The following is a 25,225-nucleotide window of genomic DNA, read 5'->3' on the forward strand; positions in this document are numbered from 1 at the left end:
AGGCAGTTGTAACACAATGGTAATTATGTATAAACATATCTAAACATGGAAAAGGTACAGTAAAAAAAATATAGCATAAAAAATAAATAAGTGTGCGGAACATGAATGGAGCTTGCAGGACTGTAAGTTGCTCTGGGTAAGTCAGTGAGTGAGTGGTGACTGGATCTGAAGGCCCAGGACATGATTGTGCACTATTGCAGACTAACACTGTACTCTTAGGCTACACTGCATTTATAAAAAATTCTTTCTTCAATGATAAAATTAACCCTAACTTATTAGAATATTCTTAACTTGCAAACTTTTTTAAAATTTTTGACCTTTTGTAATAACACTTAGCTGAGAACACACAAACATCTTCTCTTTTTTATATTCTTATTCTATAAGATTTTTTTCTAATTTTATTTATTTATTTTTTGGTTCCATAGATTGAACCCATTGGGCTACATCCCCAGCCCTTTTTATCTTTTAGACAAGGTCTTGATAAGTTGTTTAGGGCCTCACTAAATTGCTGAGGCTGGCTTTGAACTTGTGAGTCTCCTGTTTCAGCCCTCTGTGCAGCTGGGATTATAGATGCCTGGCAAGACAATGTCTCACTATGTTGCCCAAGTAGACCCTAACTTCCCAGCTCAAATGGTCTTTCTCCCTCAATAGCTGGGATTACAGGCATATGTTGCCACGCCCAGCTCAAAAGGTTTATCTTTAAAGCTTTAACTCTTACTCAATCTGTAATCTCCCTCACTTTCCTGACATAGTTCTTCCATTATTGCCCACTAATTTAGCACTGTCCAGTGATACTGGCCTCCTTGCTTTACTTGAACACCCCAGGGCACCTTCCACAAGGTATTTCTACCAGGTTCTTATCTTTTTTCCTCCCACAATATCTGTTGCTCACTCCCTCCCCTCCCAGCCTTTGCTCAAAACTCACTTTCTCAGGAATTCTACCTAACTAACCTGTATTATTTTTATTTCCTATTCCCATAACATGTCATGCTCTAAATTATCAAATTATTTATTTATTTGTGGTCCTAAGTACTGAACCCAGGGTCACTCTACCACTGAGCCACATCCCCAGCACTTTTTATTTTGAGACAGGATCTTGCTAAACTGCTGAAGCTGTCCTCAAATTTGTGATCCTCTTGCTTAGCCTCCCAAGTTGCTAGGATTATGGCTAGTGCCCACACATCAGGCCCAAACAATTTACATTGATGACAACATTCTGTCTTCCCCTCTCCTGCTCTACAAACACGCTAGATTGGAAACTCCAGAGAACGTGGGTTGTCTTACCTTACTTACTTTTTATTATTTACTATTTTCAGAAAGCCTGTAAGAATGCCTCACAAAAATTATTATTTCTTGGCCCAGTGTGATGACAATCCCAGAGGCTTGTATCACAAATTCAAAGCCAGCCTCAGTAATGACAAGGCACTAAGCAACTCAGTGAGACCCTTCTCTAAATAAAATACAAAAATAGGGCTGGGGATGTGGCTCAGTGATCGAGTGCCCCTGAGTTCAATCCACAGTACCCAGATAAATACATAAATAAAAAGGGTTCGGGATGTGGCGTGTGGCTCAATGGTTAGGCAGTCCTGGGTTCAATCTCTGGTACAAAAAAAAAAAAAATCAAATTGTTGGAACCACAGATAGGTTGGGGTGAATGGAGCAGGTTTCATGCACAAAACTGGGGTCATAGTTCAGTCTAGAGCACTTGTTTAGCATGTGTTAGACACTGAGTTCAATCTCCAGTATAAACATAACACACAAAACCCCATAAAAATCCATGCATGAGGTCCCTGGGACTATCCCCAACATAAGAAAAAAACCCAGCCAGGCGTGGTGTAGTCTCAGCTATTGGGGAGGCTGAGACAGGAGGATCACTCAAGTTCATGAGTTGGAGACCAGCTGGAGCAACATAGTGAAACTGTTTCAAAACAAACAAAAAGCCTCAACAAACCTTAATAAACCTTAATAGTGACAGAATTGTTTTCTCCTACTCATAGATACTTTTTCAACTTCATTATTTTATTTTTGTGATGTGTTCAGAAATATAGATGTTGGCTCTCTGAGATTTCTTAGTTGTCTTTCCTCTCTTTCATTTGACTTTCTCTTTTCCTTTGTCTCTGTTTTATCACAAACACATTGAGTTCTCCAAAGACACTTACCTTTGGAAGCCATGTAAAATTCTAGACCAGGGTCTTTTCAAGTGACAAAGAGATGAACACTCGCAGCTGACTGATAAATACTTTGGGACTCAATTTACTTTTCTCTTCTTCTGGTACTGGAAACTAAACCCAGAGCCTCACACCCTGGGTTAATGCTCCCATCCAGCTACTTTCTCAGTCCTTATGATAAACAATGGGGACACTGACTTAAAAATAATCAGGTGCCCCCCTTAATCACATTCCTATTTGTGATCTTTTGATTTCTTTCTGGAGCCTACCTTTTAAAATCCTATCTTGCATTCCCTAAGCATTCAAGACTGGTTTCCTTTCGTTTTTCTATTTGATCCTGAAGCTTGAAGATTGGGTCTGCTTTACCACTGAGCAACATTCCCAGTCCTTTTTATTTTTGATACAGGGTCATGCTAAATTGTTGAGGCTGGCCTTGAACCTGAGATCCTCTTGCTTCAGTTTCCCGATTATAGGCATGCACCACCATACCCAGCTAAGTTATTTATTTATTTATTTTTATATTTATTTTTTAGTTTTAGGTGGATACAACATCTTCATTTTATTATTGTCAGGGACTAGAAGGAAATTCTCCTTCAAAGATTAGCCTGACAGCCCCCTGGGAGACATCCTGCCTGGGAGGCATCCTGCAGCTACTTATCTCACCTGAGACATCCTGAGGCCACCTATCTTCCCAAAACCTATCTTCCTGAAACATCCTGCGGTTATCTCACCTTGTGCAGACATCCAGCAACTACCGATAAGAGAGCTTCCCCATTCCCACCATATAAATACCCCTGTGTGAACAATAAAAGTTTGCAGCTTGATCAGAACTTTTGTCTTGCTGTCACCTTCTGTGTCTCTTGTCCCTTCATTCCTCCCCATCTAGGTTCGCTGCCCACGTTGATGTGTCCTGCCGGACGGGACATATTATTATTATTTTTTAATGTGGTCCTGAGTGAAAGAATTCCCCACGCAAAGACACTTCGCCGGGAGAATTCCAATTTTATTGCAAAAAGCTGTGTGCTTATATAGAACTAAGGGGGAGATGGTAGGGCTTAGATAAATGGCAGGCAACCCGTTTATTGGCAAGTTCTTTCAGATATCAGCTCTGGAGCCCAGGAATTAGTTCTCATTGGGGCTAAGGTTCCCTGCCAGCGAGATTTGAAATTGGCGCCGTCGGGAGAGTTCACACGGGTGGGAACTTTTCGGCCACTGCAGAAAAGAAGAAGGTAGGAAGAAGAAGTCCTTAGGCGCCATGTTGGAGTTTTTTCTCTGGGGTATGGCTACCGTTTATACTTTTCCCAACACTGAGGATTGAACCCAGTGCCTCACATGTGCTAGGTGAGCACTCTACCACTTGAGCCACAACCGCAGCCCCTAGTTTTTTTATTTTTTAAACAATTTTTACTGTGTGTGTATACATACATATGGTTATATATACACACACATATGATGTGTGGCAAGAGGCATGGGGTCAGTTTTCAGACTGCAGGAGCTCAATCCTTAGTACTAAAAAAAGAAAAAAAATTAAAACTCAACACAAATTTTATAGATGCTAACATCAAAAAAGAAGAAAAGTCTCAAATTACCACAATTTCTACATGTCGGCCCTTAAAAGAAACTGAGGCTGGGTAGGTAGCACACTGCCGCAGTCTGGCTGGGCACAAATGCCGCAGTCTGGCTGGGCACACAATCACGAGCCACCACACAGCTTGTAGATTCAAACAGCAACTCTTTATTCCCGAACTCACACCAGCCGTCTACAAACACGTTCTGGGGAAATCCATGTTATCTGCCCAAATCCACCTCCACTGGGCTTCTATCTCCCAAAAATATACTGTCTGAATCCCGTGAGAACTCAAGGGGAACTCAGGCAGCAGGATACGCCCTATTCCCAGCAGGAATAATCTTAAACCTTAAACCTGGAACCTAAACTGGGAACGCCCTAAACCCGATTATCCTAAACCGGGAACACCCTAATCCGCCCTGGTCCTTGAGCAAGGTCACCTACATTCAATGTCACTGCAAAATGTCGTATTTCCATGAGTCCTTCCACTAAGCAACATGGGGTACGCTGGCAAGGAAATTGTCATACCTACTTGGCTAATGGCTCCCAGCAGCACACACCCATAATCCCAGCGACTCTAAAGGCTGAGGCAGGAGTTCAATGCCAGCCTCAGCAACTCAGTGAGGCCCTAAGCAACTTAGAGAGACCCTGTCTCAAAATAGAACATAAAAAGGGCTGGGGGTGTAGCTCAGTGGTTAAGCACCCCTGGGTTCAATCCCTAATATAGAAAAAAATAAAAATTTGGATTGATGAGAAGGAGCTGCAAGCATCCTTATAAGAAAGGTATTGGATATTTTTTAATTTAATTTTTTTTTGTGTGTGTGTGGTACTGGGGATGGAACCAGCAATATTCTACATCAAAGGAGAAACTCAGTTTTGTGTTCTGATGAAAGAAAATTTAAAGTCAGACACCAAGATCATGCAAGAGAACTTCATTGCAAGTGAAAGTAAAGTAAGGTTCAAGCAAAGAGCGCTCTCCAGAGAGTGGGTCTTCTCAGAGCAGAGGACAAAGGAGACAATACTGCTTCTAAATTTGCTACTGTTGAATGTTTGCCTTGAGACCTGGGGTTCATCTTCTGCACTTTTTTGGGGGGTACTTGACCACTGAGCCACATCACCAGCCCTATTTTGTATTTTATTTAGAGACAGGGTCTCACTCAGTTGCTTAGCACCTCGCTTTTGCTGAGGCTGGCTTTGAACTCACAATCCTCCTGTCTCAGCCTCCCAAACTGCTGGGATTACAGGCGTACACCACCACATGCGGCCATCTTCTGCATCTTCTGCACTCTACCAGATGTTCAACTTCTCCTTCATGCTGCATGTGGAGTTTTTGACTCTAGCTCATCCTCTCCAGGATTGTCTTGGTGGCCATCCTATTCAGGGGGACTTCATCTACAAGTCAATCCTATGTCAATAGGGGTACTCCATCTGTCACAAGTTCCCTCAGTGTTCCTGCCTTACTAAAGAAATTTTCTTTTGAAGACATGTAGCCATAACTCCTAGCTTTACTCTGACTTCAGTGGACCCTGTCCAGAGTTAGTACCATTAGCCCTTCTTTCTTGATGAATTTCCCCAAATTAGCTCCTTTTGTTTGTTAGAGTCTGTAAATAAGCCAGCCAGACTGTGGCATTTGTTTCTATTTGCTTACTCTTGAAAAACCAGAGCAAAGCCTGTCCAAGGAAGGGACATGACCTTTGTCCTTGGAAAGACCCACAGAGCACTCCTTGGCACATTCCCACCCTGCTAAGTTGTTTATCTACAAATAACAGGAGAGATCTGCTGCAAGGTGTCCCTGACTCAGTCAGGCTAGATGGGGACCCATAGCAATCCCTTAGCAGCCACCAATCAGCAAGAGACAGAGAAATACCTGGGATGCCAGATGACCCTCCCAGTAGTTTATGGTGTTGGGAAACCATGTAGTTCAGCATGAACACCCCTTTTGGCTTAAACCAATCAGTTCAAATGAATCCCCCTCTTGTAGTAACCAATCACCCCTACCCAACTTGTTCCCGCCAGTGAATGTGCTAATCATGTTTTAGAGTTGTTATTTGATTTTCCCGCGGTGTGATGATTTGCTAAGAGATGCTATAATGTATGTGAAGTCCCTGCCTTCCCCAAAGAGTGTATAAAACTGCTGCAAACCCTGTGCTTGGGCCTCTCAGCGTCACCAGTTGCTGTGTGTGCGGGGAGGACCGAGCTAGCTCGCAATAAACACCTCTTTGCTGCTTACATCGATCTTGGTCTCTGTGGTCTTTTTGGGGTCCCGAATTTGAGCATAACACTCTTAAGGTCTGGATATTGGGTTTTGTAAAAAAATATTTATTTTTTAGTTAGGTGGACACAATATCTTCATTCTATTTTCATGTGGTGCTAAGGATCGAATCCAGTGCCTCTCGCATGCTCGGAGAGCTCCAAGCCACAACTTCAGCCCCAGTAGTGGTGTTTTCTACAGGTAATCTGCTACAAGTTATTTACTCATCTACCTTGACAGTAACTTAAAGACAAGAGTAGCACTCCAACACTACTAGTTTTTTTTTTTTATGTGATTTTTTGTTTTTTGAGTCAGGGTCTCCCTAAGTTGGCCAGGTTGGCTGCAAACTTACTCCTGCCTCAGTCTCCAGACAAGCTGGAGTTGTAGTCATGTGTCACGTTGCTGGGTTGAGTGCTATGAGAGGTGAGAGGAAAGAACAAGGCTAAAGACATTCTTGGGAAAGGAAGGAAGTTAGGGTGAAATGACCTTGGTGGCCCTCTATGGACTTGAATATTCTGCTCTAATGAAAACCAGTTTTCAGCATATAAACTGCAGAATGTAGCAAGTTTTGGCCTAGAAGGGTTTTAGTGGATGCTGGAGAAAAGGACACACAGTTGCATAGGGTCAGAAGTTGATTTATTTAGAGTTAGATGGGACTGAAGCTTGGGCTCCCATGTCCTCTGGGCCTAGTATTTTGGGACTCCTCAGTCTGTCTTTATCTGTTTGACTTTAATTTTTCCACACAACAACAACAACAAAAAAGAATTCAAGCAAACAAACCGGAGAAAGGGGCTGGGATTGTAGTTCAGTGGTAGAGCGCTTGTCTAGCATGTGTGAGCCTGGTTTTGATCCCCAGCATTGCCAGAGAGAGAGGGGCGGGGTGGGGGCGGGGAACGTGCATCAGAAAAGAAAGCAATGAAATAGAAAATAGTAGAAAAAGAGGGCCTCCTTGGTGGAAGCTCATGTTCTAGCTAGGGGGACAGGTCATGGACATGACAACCAGGGTGGGGGTGGCCTTATTGGCTGCTACTGTGTGGCCCCAGCAAGCTATAGTATTGTGAAACCAAAGAACAGCAAAGGGCTTATTTTTTCTTTTCCTGTTTGAGTCTGGTAAACACTGTGTGAGGACCATGATACCTCTACAGGGAATGCAGATGAGTCCACCCATGACCTCTGGTTTGAGCCCGTAGTTTCACTCCCTGAACAAGGAATTAAAACGTTGGAGGAAGATGAAGAGGAACTTTTTAAGATGCAAGCAAAGCTACTTTGATTTGCTTCAGAGAATGATCTTCCAGGAGGAAGGAACCAGGCGCCCTCAATATTGAGCATGAGAAAGGGACCATCTGCCTTCTCCCGAGGAAGGACAAGCCCCTGAAGATACACCCCAGCCACTGTATCCCACCGAGGCTGGGCTGAAGGCAAACCCGGCAACGACCATGCCTGGGTTTGGAACCCCTGTGCTGACTTTGGTGAAGAGGACCCCAAGCAGGGACTGCTGGCCATCGGCTTCCTAAACGCTGGTCATGCACAACATTCAAAACAGTCTGAAGAATGCAAGAACGCGATGGAAGAGATCGCTTTTTCCCCAGCATTTTTCAGCAAAAGTGATAATGCTGAAGAAGTGGCTGAAAAGCTGCAAGCTTCCTGGGAAGGAGGAAAGCCAGAGAGTGAAGACCCGGGAGAAATCAGAAGCAGTGAGTCATCTTAATTCCTTTTACTTTTTCTTCTTTTTAAATCTCACCCCGCCCCTCCTTTTGGGTTTATAGCCATCCTGTTGTTTTCATAAGGGACTTCATATAAAGAACTGAATTCTAACATTCAGTTTTATTTTTTTCTTAAGTTTTTAGCCTATTGAAGATGACTTGAGAAAATCCATTCCCCAGTCATGAAAATATACTGCACGGGACTTTCATTTCCATTGTGGAAAACACTTATTTATAGTTGTCAAAAATAGTGAGTAAAAAAATGCATTTGAAACGTGTGAGACAGGGTGCCAGAGGAGAAAGCAGAAAAACAGTATTAGGAAAAAAAAAATCAATGTCACCAAAACTGGATTTTTAAAAAAAATTTTATTTATTTTTTAGGTGTAAATGGACACAACACAATGCCTTTATTTTTATGTGGTGCTGAGGATCGAACCCGGGTCTCGTCTGTGCTAGGCGAGCTCTCTATCACTGAGTCATAATCCCAGCCCCAAAACTGGATTTTTTGTTTGTTTTTTTGATGGTGGAGATCAAACCTAGCTCCTCACACATGCTAGGCAAGCACTGCATGCACCACTGAGCTAGCTACACCATGCCTAGCTCAGATTCTACAAATATTTAAAGGATAATAAGAGAATATTACAAATTGCCTATGGCTGAAAAGGTCAGGTGAACGTCGGAGGAAAAGACCACCAAGAGACCGTCTCATGCAACAGCAAAGGGTTTATTGGGGGTCCAGCATGCTGGGGCTCAGAGCTCACTTCAGAAGAGCAGAGAACAAAGAGCCCCAAGAACCACTTGAGCAGAGTTTATATACATTCTTTAGAGAGGGCAGGGGCTTTACATACATCATAGCCTCCTTTAGCAAATCATCATATACCGCGGGAAAATCAAATAACAACTCTAAAACATGATTAGCACATTCATTGGCGGGAACAGGTCGGGTGGGGGTGATTGGTTAGTACTAAGATAGGTATATATTTAAACTGATTGGTTGAAGCCCTGAGATGTGTACGTGCTGAGCTGCACGGTTTCTGGGAAGGGGTGATTTAGTAACTAGGTGGTCAGGGGAAGATTTCGACACACATCTAACAGGCAGTTCCGGGAATTGTCTTAACTGCCTCAGGAATTTCAGGCTCTGAGTGCAGCTTGGAAACTTTACAAAACCTGGTCCTTTACATTTTAACTTCAATTTCTTTTATTCTTTCATGGCAATACATTCTACAACTTAGATGAAGCTAGTCTTCAGTTAAATCATATCCCTGAGTAACTTCCCTCCCTTCCTGCTTTTTCTTATCTCTATCCCTCTGTTATGGCAATAAATCATGGAGTCACCAGCTGGCAGGTCAAGGGGCAGGCTGCAAGTCTCCACCCTTCGACCCCCTCCTGGGGTTGGGGTTTGAGCACACCTTTTATAATCCAAAACCACATTAATTATAAGTGGCTATTGCTATGATTCAAAACCATAAACAAATGTCATGAGATCTAAAATCGTAAGCAGAAGAGGAAGTGGGTCAAAAATGACCCTAATTGAGTACAAGTTAAAGAATGGTTACTAACATCTAGATAATCATTCTCGAATGGGGTACCTCGTCCAAGAAAAATGGGATCCAAAAAGAGAGCAACTTTACATTGTATAACAACTGCCATTTTGTGTTGCCAAACATGCTATGCTAAGCAATTGCTGATGGAAGAGGCGGGGTGCTCCCATGGGAGAAGCATTTCTTAACATGACAGGGCGTCTCAGGGCAACATGGAGTCTGTTTGGTCATTGCCCATGTAGCCTGGTCCATAACACCTCACTCCCCTCTTCACAGGAGTCTGCAGTTCAGGCTCTGATTCCATGGGACCTGATAAAGCCCCTCTTCAATGCTCTCTTTTCTGCTGCCTTAGCTTCTCCCCATGCTAACTGAACATTTTAGCCCATGGATGCCAGTGGCAGAAGGCATTACGATAGCCTGGCATGGTGAAGTGCACCTGTAATCCCAGTTACTTGAGAGACTGAGGCAGGAGGGTCTCAAATTCAAAGCTAATCTCAGCAAGGGAGTCCTTATCTCAAAAGTAAAAAGGGATGGGAGTGTATCTCAGTGGTAAAGCACCCCTCTGTGCATCCTCACTAACACAGAAATACTGGGTAGAATCGATGGGTCTGCCTTAATTCACTTCATTTTAGTCATTTCTTTTTTGTTGTTACCAGGGATTGAACTCAGGGGAGCTTAACCACTGAGCCCTATCTCCAGCCCTTTTTATTTTTAGTCAGGCTCTCACTAAATTGCTTGGGGTCTTGCTAAATTGCTGAGGCTGACTTAGAACTTGCCATCCTCCTGTCTCAGTTTCCTCAGCCGCTGGGACTACAGGTGTGCACTATTACACCTGGCCATTTCAGTAATTTCTTAATTTTAGCAAGCTGGGCAGCCAGACAAGGCACATGGTTTAAGGGTATTTTGGTACCAGGGATCTAGCCCAAGGGCTCTTAATCACTGAGCCACACCCTCCACCCCTTTTAAAGATATTTTTAGTCAGGGTCTTGCTGAGTTGCTTAGCCTTGCTAAATTGCTGAGATTGTCTTTGAATTGCAATCCTCCTGACTCAGCCTCCCCAGCTGCTGGGGTTACTGGCATGAACCATGGTGCATGGCAATGGGCATGGTTTAAAATAAACAAAACAGATTATGTATAGATTGTTTGTATAAAGGCCAAATGTTTTTTAAAAAGCCTAGAAGGAACTTGGTTCTACAAATGACAAGTGTATATTTAGATAACACTGCTTATGTCAACTATAATCCCAGCACCTAGGAAGGCTGTGGCAGGAGGATAAAAAGTTCAAGGACAACCTGGACTGCTTGGTGAGACTCTCTGTCAAAAAAAAAAAAAAAAAAAAAAAAAAAGGCTGAGGTTATAGCTCAGTGGTAGAGTACTCCTGGGTTCAATTCCCAGTAGAGTGTAATAGTCATCCACGATTTCTGTTGAATATAACCCTTGCTGCTCTGCCACTGCCACTTATTTTTAAAATGGACATGTTTCTTTCTCTTCCACTGCCACAGTCTGGCTGGGCACAAATCATGAGCCACTCAAGCAGGAACAAACTTTATTTCAGAACTCCCCCAAACGCCATCCACGCGTCCCTTCCAGGAACACCACACACCAACCGGAACTCCCTCCACCGGAACTTCCCCAACCAATGTGAACTCTCCAGGAATCCCTGAGAGAGCTCAACCGGAACTCAAGGGGAACTCCGTGAGAACTCAAAAGTAGCCGGCGCCTGCCGCCCTATTGCCCCTATTGCCCCTATTGCCGGACAGCAGGGGTCTAATATACAACTGAATACCCAGCCTGTTTCAATCCAGCATCATCCAGTCACAGCAATTATACACAGCTTAACTTAATTATCATCATCTTAATGGCTCGCTGGCAGTCACCTCTCAACCATTACTTCTGACAAAATGCCAGGGGCCATTCCAACTCGGCTGTGGCTCTCAACATTCCACTCTACCTGCTCCTCCCTAATATTAGGGGAAACAGCATTACCTTTCTTCCATCCTATGCAGAATTATCTGTCCTTGAGTATACACCCTTCATAGGAACAAAGTAATCCAGACTTTGGGGATGGTACCAGAAGATCTCAGAAATATTTCCCAAATTGACAAGTGAATTATAACTCCAATGGAGAACATGGGAATGTAGCCCTTGAGCCACCTCTTTTAAAAAAGCCCCCTGTTCCCGCTGAGGGGCAGAATCACAGCCTTTGGGACAGGAGTCCCCTGTGTTTCTCCTGTACTAGCAAAGCAATAAACATTCTTTTTCCTTTTTCTCCAAACCATATTCTCATTATTGAATTGGTATCAGGGACAAGGACTGAGCTTTCAGCAACAGTGGGGGAAGAAAAAGATAAAAACAATTCTACCTTTTTCCTCTAAAGAGTATGGACATGTAGATCTAGATAAGTAGATATACAAAGACTTGTAGATTTAGAAATAGTGATAGAGAGCAGTAGGGAGGGAGGAGTTGGGGGTAACATAGATGCAAAAACAAATTTACATAAAGTTATACATAAAAAAAAAAATTCAGAGCTAAGGGCTGGAGTTATGGCTCAGTGGTACAGCACTTGCCTGGCATGTGTGAGGCCCTGGGTTCAATCCTCCACACTGCATATAAATAAATAAATAAGCAGATAAATAAATAAATAAAAGATCCATTGACAACTGAAAATATATATATTAAAAACAAAACAAGGGGCTGTAATTGTGGCTCAGCGGTAGAGCGCTCACCTAGCACGTGTGAGGCCCGGGGTTCAATCCTCAGTACCACATAAAAATAAAGATATTGTGTCCAACTACAACTAAAACAAATATATTTAAACAAAACAAAAAAACAAACAAAAACAAAACAAAAACCTCAGAGCTATAGATCTGTGTGTAGCAGTGCAGGATCCACCACATTCACATGGACCTGCACAAACTGTATAAAGAAATAGAATGTAAATTGGCAAGGTGAACAGAAAGGTAATGTAAGGGTAAAAGAAATTGAAGTTAAAGTGTAAAAGTTAAAGTGTAAAAGACCGGGCATTGTAAAGTTTCTAGGCTGCAAGGCCTGAGTTAAAATGTAAAGGATTAGGTATTGTTAACCTGAAATTCCTGTAGCTGTTAAGACAATGCTTGGAACCACCCAGTAAATATTCCCCCTGACTGCTTGGTTGTTTAATAATTCAGGGCTCTGTATGATCTTGCACGTAGGCATTGCAGGGCCTGGACCAATCAGTTTGAATGTGTACCCTGTTTAGAACTGACCTATCACCCCCACCCGACCTGTTCCCGCCAATGAATGAACTAATCATGTTTAGGAATTGTTGTTTGATTTTCCCGCGGTGTATGATGATTTGTTAAAGGAGACTGTGATGTATGTAAAATCCCCGCCCTCCAAAAAGTGTACTTAAGCAGCGTTCAGCCCCTGCTAGGGGCTCTGGGCTGTTCTCCCTTCTTGAGTGGGCACGGAGCCCTAGCATGCTAGATCAATAAATCCCCTTCTGCCAATTGCATGAGTGGTCACTTGGTGGTCTCTTTCTCCGAAGCTTCACCGGACCCTTACAGTAATATTTTCCAAAGATATTTTTATTATTATATCGATGTAATCCTACATACACCTTCATACACAGTAATGATTTTACAAGTTATAATTTTGAAAGAAAGAAGACAAAACGTTTTAGTTAGCTTTTGCATCACTGTGCCCAAAATACCAGACAAGAATAACTTAGAGGAGGGAAAGTTTATTTGGGGCTCATGGTTTCAGAGGCTTAGTCCTAACAGCCGACTCCATTGCTCTGGGTCCAAATGAGGCAACACATCATGTAAGAAGGTCCCAGCCGGGCACTGAGGCCACATGCCTATAATCCCAGCAGTTTGGGAGGCTGCAGTAGGAGAATCAAAAACTCAAAACCAGCTTCAGCAATTTAGCGAGGCCCTGTCTCTAAATAAAAAAATAAAAAAGGACCAGATGTGGCTCAGTGGTTAAGTGCCCCTGGATTCAATTCCCTGTATCAAAAGGGGGAAAAAAAAAAACAGAGGAGGAAAATCAAGGCGGGGTCAGGGAGAGAGATGGAGGCAAAGGGGCCTCAGGGAAGATGCACCCTCCCAGGGAACACCCTAGGGACCCATCTCCCCCAGCTACACCTTGCCTGCCAACAGTTTCCTGTCATTGCATTTAAATTAGGATAGACAGATTAGGTACAGCTGTCATAATTCAATCATTTTATCTCTGAATATTCCTGTATTAACGGGAGCTTTTGGGGATACCTCACATCCAAACCAAAACACAAAATAAGGATGGTTACCCCAAAAGTTTTAAGTTTATATAATTTACTTGTAATAAAGTGAGGAATTACAGGATTATGTACACACATACATACATAAGTATATATTTGAAAACCTATTAACATAGAAAAAGTTAATAGATTTTTATTCAGTGATTTTATGATGTTATTATAATTTCCTTGTAATTGATTTGTTTTTGTGGTACTAGGGATTGATTGAACCTAGGGACACTCTACTACTGAGCGACATCTTCAGACTTTATTTTTATTCTGAGGCAGGTCTAGTAAAGTTGCCCTGGGTTGGCCTTAAACTTTCAATCTTGCTGCCTCAGGCTCTGGAGTTGCTGGGAGTATAGGTGGGCACCACCATTCCTGGTTAATTTTTGTGTGTTTTAAATGTTCAATGGAAAAAAATACATTTACATGAAAAATACTCAGCATTATGGATACGTCCTCATTCATTTAACCCCTTCCCTTATTGATGGATGCTAAGGTGTCCAGTTCCCAGTTGGAACCCTCAGAACTTAGGGAGGAAAGAAAAAGCTCTTGCTCACTTTTTTTTTTTTTTGGCAGTGCTGAGAGTCCAACACAGGGCCTTGCACATGCTTGTGCTCCACCCCCAGCCCCCTTTGTTTTCTTTTGTTGGTACCACGGATTGAACCCAGGAGCACTTAACCACTGAGCCATATCCCCAGCCCTTTTTATTTTATTTTTTGAGACAGGGTCTCAATAAGTTGCTGAGGCTGGCTTTGAATTCAGGATCCTCCTGCCTCAGCCTCCCAACCCACTGGGATTACAGGCATGAATTACTGTGCATGGCTTTTCCCCTTAATTTTAAGATAGGGTCCTGCTAGGTTGCCCAGGCTGGCTTGAAGGAGCCAGGAACTTGCAATCCTCTCACCTCAGCTTCCTGAGTAGATGGGATTACAGGGACACCACCACCAGCCCCCCCCCCCCAAAAAAAAACCACTCACTTTTATAAACATACAACATGAAGAAATATAGTATTCCCTCACTTTCTATAATACTTATTTCAAATTTATCTCAGTGCCATGCCAGAAGGGAATAAATGAATGCTGACAGTATCTCTTCTTGGCCTGTTATCTTTGCTTCGCCTCCATTAGAACTTGTGGATTTCTCAAACTGGAAGATGCTTTTTTCAGAAGGATTCAGCAGATGTGTATGCTGCCTGCTGCCCTTGGTGTTTCCAAGGCAATACAGATACAGAGCTTTAGGCACCATGAGTTAAGAAGATACCACTGCCCATAACAGACATCCATTTGGGTTCCCAGTCATCTTATCTTACCCCTGGCACTGGTCTTGCTTCAAGATAGGATGTCCTCACTATTCATTGTCTATTAATTGTACTGATTCTGTTCAGATGCAGGGTGCACACCTGTAATTCCAGAGACTCGGGAGACTGAGGGAGGAGGAAACAAGTTCAAGGCCAACCTTGGCAACTTAGTGAGACCTGTCTCAAAATAACAAATAAAAAAGGGGCTAGGTACAAGGCTCAGTGGTAACCCTCCTTCCCACTACCAAATAAGTAATAAATTGTATCAATTCTGAATCAAAACGAAAGAGGCCTGCCTGGACCAGTTACATGAGATTGACATCTTCCTCCTGGAGCTAAGGCCATGGTTAGCCTTGCAGCATATGAAGCAGAACCTGACAATCTTCTCCAATGAGAGGTTGGTGGGGTCTGAAAGGGTCCCCTTTCTGTAGATCAGAATTAGTGGTGCACGCCTGTCATCCCAGTGATTTGGGAGGCTGAGGCAGGAGGATCGCAAGTTCAAAGCCAAAACCCTAAGCAACTTAGTAAGACCCAGTCTCTAAATAAGTATATTTTTTAAAAAGCTGGGAATGTGGCTTAGTGGTCAGTGTCCCTGCGTTCAATCCCTGGTACAAAAAAAAAAAAAAAAAAAAAAAGAAAGAAAATAATTTACTGAGATTCTATAGATGACAGGAGTTCATCTAAAGACTCGAGGTTTCTACATATTGCTGGTGCAGTTGGTAGAGCAGATGAGATGACTCTCCAGCTGACCTTGCAGTTGGCCACACATCTGTCTCACTGTATCTCTTCAAGTGGTTCCCATTCCTCAATCAGAGCTTGGCGGCCCTGGTCCCACCACTGCATGACATAAGATATGTCAATGGGACCCAGACCCTGTGGTTTCTTGTTCTCAGGATTAGGTTGAGAATGGTCCTTCAATGGTATGACTCCTATGCCAGTTTGTTCTTTGTGATTTTGGTATTCTTCTTGGAATTGGATCCAGAAAGGAACCCGAGTATCCGAGATGTCCCCTCTTGGAGTCAGCAGTTCTGGCAGGTGATTCATAAAAGTGAGAGGCAGGTCAGAGTTCTCTCCTCTCTGCACAGCTTGGGTGGGCTGCATGATCCCAGAGGACAGAAGAGGAGTAGGTGAAACTGTTTGGTTGTCAGGGAAGGAATCAGAAGAAGGCAGATAATAACTCCCATCTGGGTGTATAAACAGATCTGTTTCCTGCAGTTGATTAGTCAGATCTGGTCTCCCATTTGTGTCATCTACCAAGAAATTTTTGGGCTCCTTTCTGCTCCAGTCAGGGTCCAGATATCTTTGGTCCTGAAACCATATTTAAGTGAGGAACAGGGAGATGCGAACATCATAAAACACAAGTAATTCTAGCTCTGCTTCTTATACTCTGTAAAGAAAGAGACTATTAACATAGGCCTGATCACAGGATACATCTAACTTTTGTGTGTGTATGTGTGTGTGTGTGTGTGTGGTGCTGGAGATTGAACCCAGGGCCTTGTGCATGTGAGGCAAGCACTCTCCCAACTGAGCTATATCCCCAGCCCTTGATCACAGAATACATCTGAAAAACACTAGTAAACACAAGTGTTTTTGAGTTTCTGGGCCACAAGCTTATAAATGTACTTCCTAAGTCATGAGAATTTAACATACATACAATAAATAAGTGCCCATATCACTTAGGTAGAATAAGTAGATAGTTTTGCCTCTCAATGGAAGGACATTTGACTATGTCTGCAAATCTTTCTGGCTGTCACAAATGGGGATAGGGAAATGGTTATAGATAGACTGCACTGGTATCTACTTGGTAAACACAGGAATGCAGAGAAATGACCTACCATGCACAGAACAACACCTTAGAAGGAAGACTAATCTAGTCTAAAATGACCATGCTGCTGAGTTTTTATAGGAAATCTAACAGAGTCTTCTTAAAACAGGTATTAATTTTCACATTTTCCATTTTTCCTGCTTCTAATTGAAACGGGTACCTCTTAAATGGGTTTGCAAATTCTTCCTTTTCAGGAATGTGACTTACAGTGCTGAGTGCTTACCATTCCATACCTTTGTCCCCATGACTGTGACAACCCAAGATAGCCCAAAGTTCCAGTCACACCTGTAGGGGCGATATCACTTTCAGGGAGGACATAATGGGGCCACAAACAACTCACCTGAATCTGCAATTCCTGAATGTCTGCTGGTTTAGCCAGTTTTTCCCTGGTAGCAACATCAGGGACTTGGTTCCTCTCAAAGGCTTGAACTAGGGTCCTTCTTTGAGTTCTTGCGAGGGGTATGTGGTCTTGCTTGGCTTCTTTTGTTAACCATTCTAAAGGAGAACACAGGAAGGAAGGGGGTGTTTTAGGTCAGCTCTCACATTCAAGCCAGAAGATAATGCTGCTGAAATTTACTCTCTGAATTTTGCCACCTCCAGAAGAGGTCACTGTGCTGCCGAGCAGCAGTCAACCCAAAAGATCCAAAACTTTGTTTGCTGAGAAACTCCCTGTCCTGGCCAGCTATGGGACAAGGTTATATATTTGACCCTTGAGTGTCCATAACAAATTGTAACTAGTTCCTAGGCTAAGCAATCTTTATGTAGAATTTGGGCACAACATGCAGTCATTTCTACTCAGTGGGATTGAGGAACTATACTAGTTTGTGTTTGTTTTTTGGTACCAGGATTGAACCCAGGGGTGTTCTAAGACTGAGCCACATCTCCAGCCCTTTTTGTTTTTTTGAGACAGGGTCTCAATTGATGTAACGTGGAGCATGTTGCATCAGAAAAGAGGAAACTTAACTTGCTGGCTGCTACCCGCTTCCCAGTCCTGGGGCCACAGGTGGCTAAGAGAGCACCTAGCGATTAGCCAGAAGGCATTGCCCTGGGTTGTGATGAAGAATCAGACCACCTCTAGGATAGGCTCAGAACCCTTCTGCCCTCACAGATATTACTGCCTGTAGGATGGGTATAGATGTAAATTCTCCCCACCCTGCTGACCTTTATCCTGATTGGCTCCTGTACATTATATTAGCTGTGTATGTTTTCTCATTAAATGAGATCCTGCTTTGACAGTTCTCCCTGGCGCATCTGCTTGTCCTCCAGGGAGGGAGGGCTGGGTGTGGGCGGCCAGCCGACCTTTACCTTTCTTGGCCTGTCCTGGTGGGGCGTGCTCCCTCAATCTCTCCCACAGGTCAGGAGGGAATGGGGGGCTAAAAACCTAATAAACTCAATAAACTGCTTAAAGCTTCACTAAGTTGCTGAGGTTGGCTTTCAAACTGTGATCCTCCTGCCTCAGCCTCCTGAATCACTGGGATTACAGGTGTGTGCCACTGTGTGCCCAACGAGGAATATGGAACCCAAATATGGACCGGTGGGTTCTTACCTTGCATCTGTAACTGAGACTGGTTATGTCCCTGGATTGGGTCTTTTCCTAAGGAGCATGCAGACTCCAATTTTCTCTGTCTGCTTCTTCGGTTTCTAAACCAAGTCTAAGTGGAAAAAGATGTGAGGGTGTGATGGAGATACCAGACCTGATCAGAACATTATATGAAGAACCAATGCCTGGGGAAAGAGTTAATTCTCTTATATTTTGTAACTTTCTGAACTCTTAGAAATGTAGCTACCTCATTTAATTGCTAGGCCAATTAACTGCGGTCTAAACTATAACCTTGTAGGCTTAGTCCTTAGAACTAGAGCTCTTAGGGAGGTAAACTCAAGTTATCTTGAGTTACTCTGCTGTGGGAAGGCCACTGTGGGATAACACTCGCAGGTGTTTTGCTGTCTTTGTTCTATGCCTGTGAACTATTCATCGTAAATTCCCTGTACATGGTCTTTGGTCACGTAGGCCAAGATTTCAAACTCACCAATGTTATCATAGTTAAGAAATGATGTCAAATTTCCTATAAAATCTCCACGTAACCTCAACTTGGGGCCCAGAACTCCAGAGCACTAGCTCATCTGGGAATTTGAGGTAAATAAACCTGAGTTCTCCAACCCTCAGAGCGGTGCTTGGTCTCTTGCTGAAAGTGATTTCCATAACAAAAGCCATGTATCTCAGTCTGTGGCATTCTAAGTCTCAATTCAATTAAACCAAACTAATTTAACTGTTTGCCTTTGGAATTATACCCTAAAGAGAAAGACAATGCTTTATCCTAGAGAAGATGCTACTGCTAGAAAACAATTGAGGAACCAAAGAGAGACAGCAATGCGTGTGGTCAGCCTCATGTTATCCAAAATAAATTTCCCTGATTTAAGAGACCCTGTTGGTTCTCTCAAAGAATTTCTCCGGCTTTTTGTCTCTTTCTTTCCAAGCAGGACTTCAATGTCTGAATGCCTTTTCTTGGCCCCACGATTGCATCATAAGAAATGTAATATGGAACCCAAATATGGACCCGTGGGTTCTTAACCTTGCATCTGTAACTGAGACTGGTTATATCCCTGGATTGGGTCTTTTCCTAAGGAGCATGCAGACTCCAATTTTCTCTGTCTTTCATATAATACTTACAGCATGGATCATAGAAAGGAATTTCTTTAGATGGGGTAGCAGTATTAGCCACACTGCAGAGCCACACTGCAGAGCTGGGCTAACATTCATCCATATTTATTCTTATTTCATCTAAGAGTTAACGATAGACAAAAATTCTAGGGACTTGGACACCTTGCTTTGTCACTATTGTCACTAACACAACCAGCTGAATTCTTTGCATGTTTCCACATGACTGGAAACAGGATTGAAACATACTTTCTAATTTCTTTTGAGTGTTTAATTTCTATAATTTTTATTGAGAAGACTTAGGATATTAACGACAACCAGTACTTGATGAACAACTCACATCCTATGCGTTGTGCCAAAGGTTATATCTCTTAACTAATTCATCAAAATATTTTCAGAAAAGAAAACTGAAGCACAGGTGGAAACTGGAAACTAATTAATAGATTAGCAAACACCATGACAGACCAACCTCATCCCATACTGTTTCCTGGATTTGCCATGCTTGCTATCAGTTTAAATAGGCCCAGCACCTCTCAAAACCAACTACCAGATATTACCATAGGATATACTTTTGTTACTCAGTTTGAATAAACTGTCTCCCACACCCAGTTCCAATACTTGAAGAAATAGGTAAAATATCTGCTTCCTTGGATCCTCTTAGACCAAGGCCCTATAGCCAGTGGCTTCTATTAGACTATGCATTTGATTAAAAACAAAATTCAGAACTCATTATTTTCCTCTAAAAACATTTTTATCTGACCTTCATATTGATTTAAATACTGTTTCTACCTGGTATAGTGACATTCTTTTTAGGTATCTTTTTGATAACTGAAAGACTATAACTTAGTTTCATTTTTTTAAAAAATATTTTTATTTTTTAGTTGTAGTTGGACACAATACCTTTATTTTATTTATTCATTTTTAGATGATGCTGAGGATCGAACCCAGGGCCTCGCACGTATTAGGCGAGCGCTCTACTGCTGAGCCACAACTCCAACCCCTTAGTTTCATTTTTACATCAGTAATTATATTAAAAGTGATTCAATATGAGACTTTAGACACTATGTATGAATGACATCTGAGACATTAAATTAAAAAGAAAAAGCTAGCTTGAGAATTGGGGATTGGCACAGTTCCTTTGTGATTATTCATTAGTAATTTTCCTGTAATAGGTATTCTAATACTCCAATTTCCTATACTCTTTAAATTTCAAAATGATTCAATTATATCAAAATATGATTTACTGAGGAGAACTTGAGCATGTATATTCTTCCTCCTCTATCCCTGAACACACACCAATGATATTTCTATTATCGGTGAAAGATACAAACTGGTACTGTGTAACAGGAGAAACCTTTTTAGCCAAGTACCTGACACAAGTGAATTACCTTTAAGGGCTGAGACTTGCTTTTCTCTTTTTACTTTGTCTCTGACAATAGAAACCTAATGCCTACCCGAATTTTAGATTCTGGAATATCAATTTCCTTGGCCAGTTGTTCCCTGGTAGCTTTATTAGGGTGAGGGTTTTGTTCAAAACACGCCTGCAGGGCTTTCCTTTGGCTCTGGTTGTAGACCATCCTCTCTTGCCACCAGGTATCCTTTTTTTCAGTGTACCAGATGAGGTGAGAAGGGAGAGAAGAGTAAAAAGGATAAGAAAAAAAAAAGTTAGTCCTAGAATTATTGCCAAAGATAACAACCCTAAATAATTAAGCTTTTTTTTTTTTTTTTTAAAGACCAGAGATGGAAAACCTAGATAGCCAGATTGCTCCATTTTTTCCCATTTACAGAACAAGTCTCCATTCTCTAATTTTTACTAGGACAAAGCCATGGTATAGAAAAAAAATAAATTCCCTTCCCCCACCTTTTTTTTCCAAAAGAAATCCTCTGCTTTAAAATAATTCTAATTATTTAGTATGCACTCAAGGGGTGAGATCTCAGGAATATACACTAAATTACCCATAATATTTTTATTTTTTAAAATGGTACCAGGGATCGAACCCGGGGGCGTTTTGCCACTGAGTCATACCCCAGCACTTTTTAAATATTTAATTCAGAGACAGGGTCTCACTGAGTCTCTTAGGACCTTGCTAAATTGCTGAGGCTGGCTTTGAACTTTTGATCCTCCTTCCTCAACCTCTTCCTGGGCAGCTGGGATTACAGGTGTGTGCTACCACACCTGGCCTATCTACAATCTTCAAATAAAACCGACATAGGCCTGGGGGAACCCTTTAAGTCCCACCCAGGATTGGACTTTTTAAATCCATTGGGGTATTCTCCATGGGTCTCCATGAAGATCAGACCTTCTGGTCTGTCCCAAATTATCTACAAATTAGTGGCAATGTAATAAATGTCCTTGTCCCAATTGTATAGTTTTCAGGGTGCTTGATAGCCCCCTTAGGCCTCAAGAAAGAACATCCTTAACCTCTCAAGTAGTCCAGGTGCACTGAAGAACTTTCAATTTTTGTTGTTATTATTATTTTAAATAGCAAGGACACAAAAATCTTGGAGAAATTTTTTTTGTTTTGTTTTTTTAATGAACACAATACCTTTATTTTATTTGTTTATTTTTTATGTGATGCTGAGTATCAAACCCAGTGCCTCACCGTGCTAGGCAAGCATGCTACCACTGAGCCACAAACCCAGCCAGATTGCAGAGAATTTTGAGGCACTTTGGGATAAGAAAAATTCAGGGTGTGGTGGCATACACTTGTAATCCCAGCAACTCAGGAGGCTGAGGAAGGAGGATTGCAAATTTGAGGTCAGCCTTGGCAACCTAGTGAGGCTCTGTCTCAAAGTAAAAAATAAAAAGCTGAGGATGTAGCTCAGTGGTAAAGCATCCCTAGGATCAACTCACAGTTTTAAAAAAAAAAAAGTCAGGTAACTTTTAATAGAAAGAGATTTATAGCTGGAGTTTTATCTCACGACCAAGAAGGACAGATGCCTCCTGGCTATCTTATGCTTTCTGGTGAGATCTGATAAAACAAGATGTATCTATGTAAAGCAACTGTTGCCTTTTCTGCCCTTGAAGGTGGGTGGGGCCTTCATTCTTTGGGTGTTTATCTAGACTAAAATAAAAGGACAGAGAGGACATTTTCTTTCAGGGAGATATCTAGTAAAGGACAGGTCAAGATTGGAAAACTTCTCTACCCAGACACTAAGTACAGAGAATGTGAAAACAAACATAAGAATCATCACGATTTAGTTAAAGCAAAGGTCTGAGAATACTTCCCAGCTGACAGTAGCTGCACAGAACAGAGTGGTTTTAGCTGGAGCAGGGAACAAGCCACTGTACAGAGTTTAGGAACGACAGGGCCAGGGGTCTTCCTCAGAACTTAAGTTCTAGCAGAGACTTAGGGTTGAGAGATTTATGGCAGAAGTTAGAGTCGAGAGATTGGCCACTAGTGTAAGCGGTCTGAACATGGTGTTTAAATGAGAGTCATTTCAAGACCGGGTCCCTCCAACAATGGGTCTCAGGTGAACCCACTGTCAGCAAAATGAGGGGGCGCTCAACCAACCCCTCATATGCATCTTCCAGATGCGCAGTTTAAGTTCCCTCTGACCCAGAACAGGATATGTTGGCCTAAGGGTGACTCCTATCTTTGGAGCTTTTATAATAATGCACACATATTCTAAGGAAGAAAAGAGCATTAAGCCCAGGAAAGGAAGAAGGAAAAAAAATATCACCAACTTAAGGGTGAGAAACCTATGCAATCCCACTGTGAAATGTGAGAAGAGAAAAAAAATCTCAAAGCTCATTTTGGGTTTCAGAGTTCACCTTATTGCCAAGGGAATCTACAGACTTGGGGTCTGTAGACTGGGGTTATACTCTCTGGTTTTTGAAAATGAAGGAGAGAGATTATAAGTACAGGGGGGAGGCTAACAGAATAAATCACATTCAAGACAGAATATTTACGAAGACTTACCAAAGTGGATGCCTCAGAAGAGCCCCGGATAGGCCACCCAGAGAGGTTGCGGGAGAAGAGATGTCTGGGAAAAGGTCCAAGGAATTCCCAGAGACACGTTCAAGGGAGAACAGGGGCAATCTCAAAAGAGAGACTTCTTTGCGGAACAGCTAGGGACGTACACTTAGAGAATGCAGGATACCTCGGAGAGACAGCAACCTGCTGGAGTGGCCTGTTAAATCTAAAGTGCCAGGCTAGGAGCTGGACAAGGGGAGGAGGCAGGGTGGAGCTATAGGGTTTCACGCAGGTTTGCCTTCCGCTGACACATCCCCTCCTTTTACAAGGGTTTGTCAACCCAGATTTCCAACTGTGCTTTCTGCATCTCAATAGCTGTGGGCGTTTCCTTTAGGACTCAGTGCTTCTCTCCCTTTATCCTAAATCCCTATCTTTGCAATATCATTAAATAGTATATATTAGGTAGTTCATGCATTTTGTTCCCCCTTCGCTTACAGTATCAACTTTCAGACTTTAAGCAGATGACCCATGTACAGATCTCACGGCTCTCATCCTATATTTGAAATTCAAATTTCAACCTTAAAACACTCATCAATCCCCTGACACAATATGTTGCTGAAAGGCAGCGCCTTCTCCAACAATCTTGTCCCTCTAACTGTGCTTATATTTTAAACTTCTACAATCTCTGAAAAATAACTGTGGCATCTGTCATTGTCAAAGAAGAGAGCAAAAAGCTGATAGAAGTCCGGTGTGGTGGTGCACGCTTATAATCCCAGCTACCTGGGAGGCTGAGACAGGTGGATGGCAAATTTTGAGGCAAGCCTCAGCAATTTAGTGAACCACTGTCTCAAGATAAAACAACACAAAAAGGGCTGGAGATACAGTTCAGTAGTAGACCACTTGCCTAGCATGAGTGAGGTCCTGGGTTCATCCCCCAGTACTGCAAACAATATCAACAAAAATAAAATAAATAGGGGCTGTGGCTCAGCAGTAGCACACTTGGCCTGGCATGTGTGAGGCACTTGGTTCGATTCTTAGCACCTCATATAAATAAACAAAATAAAGATCTACCAACAACTAAAAAAAGTTTGCCAATGGAAACTTACCACTTGAAATGATGTTCACATCCATTTTGGGAAGAGGACCTAAATCCAGAGGGATGAGTGGGCAATTGAGCCCCTTCCCAATACTGGAGATATCAAAGCCTAGGAAGACCCAACCCTTTCTTAAATACCTTTATATTTAACCCTTTCTTAAGTGTTTAACAGCTTTGGAAAGAAACTTAAAGCAATCACTGAAGGATATGGAGAATAAGTCCAAGGACCTTTTCCTTTTCTATAGCTCTTCCACTTCCACCTGGTAAGGAGTCAAATTGAAGATTTTGTCATTTAAAATCCCAGGCCTCAGCCGGAGTGAAGGAACACAAAAGGAACCTGACTGGTACCTGACCCCCCACCCTAATGGGTCAGCTGACCCCAATATGATAAGTCCCAGGAAATTCCCTATTCCTGTCCCACTCTAATGGATCCAATGAATCCTAGGAACTACCCTCCTGTCCCACCCTAAATGAAGACTATATAACCCAGACCCTTTCTTCAGCCCTCTGTCATTTTCTGCCCTGAAAATGAGCCACACCAGGAATACTGAATAGGTAAGAGCTTGCTTCTCCTGCCTCCATTACTGTGTGCGCCATGGACTTATATTAAGCAGAAGTAGATTCTACTAGATAATTTTACATCTTTTAAAATATCTTTCCAATTAGGACTCTTGAGTCTGTGCATACACTCACACACACACACAGACACCATTTTGTTCTTTGTTATCTTTAAGTACTCTTGCTCCTAATTGTTACTATATTAATTACTATATTATATGGATATCCTTACCTCACTTTGTGTTTTTGCTTTCCCAGTGCTTCCTGAAACTCATTCCTTTCACCATTGGAATGGCAGTGTTTATGTGTCAATTTAACTTGTTTATGTGTTAACTTAGTCTATATTTCCCAGTTACTCAATAAAACACAGGTGTTGCTGAGGAGG

General features: G+C 42.3%; 1 protein-coding gene and 1 pseudogene across 1 annotated transcript; one reads left to right on the forward strand and one right to left on the reverse strand.

Annotated features, from left to right (window-relative positions):
• The first annotated feature begins 101 nt into the window (after positions 1-101).
• Positions 102-7,694, forward strand: LOC114090950 (ran-specific GTPase-activating protein pseudogene; annotated as a pseudogene).
• A 5,084-nt stretch (positions 7,695-12,778) lies between these two features.
• Duxb (double homeobox B) lies at positions 12,779-23,271 on the reverse strand. The gene is made up of 5 exons (XM_027933210.2): positions 23,193-23,271; positions 20,724-20,867; positions 18,160-18,265; positions 16,954-17,108; positions 12,779-16,096 (listed from the first exon to the last, which is right to left on the reverse strand). The coding sequence occupies exons 2-5, from the start codon at positions 20,844-20,846 to the stop codon at positions 15,563-15,565; spliced, it is 918 nt and encodes a 305-aa protein (XP_027789011.1). The 5' UTR covers positions 20,847-20,867; positions 23,193-23,271; the 3' UTR covers positions 12,779-15,562.
• Between the last annotated feature and the right edge of the window lie 1,954 nt (positions 23,272-25,225).

The sequence above is a fragment of the Marmota flaviventris genome, chromosome 18 (assembly GCF_047511675.1).
Source record: "Marmota flaviventris isolate mMarFla1 chromosome 18, mMarFla1.hap1, whole genome shotgun sequence".
In the NCBI taxonomy this organism is placed as follows: Eukaryota; Metazoa; Chordata; class Mammalia; order Rodentia; family Sciuridae; genus Marmota; species Marmota flaviventris.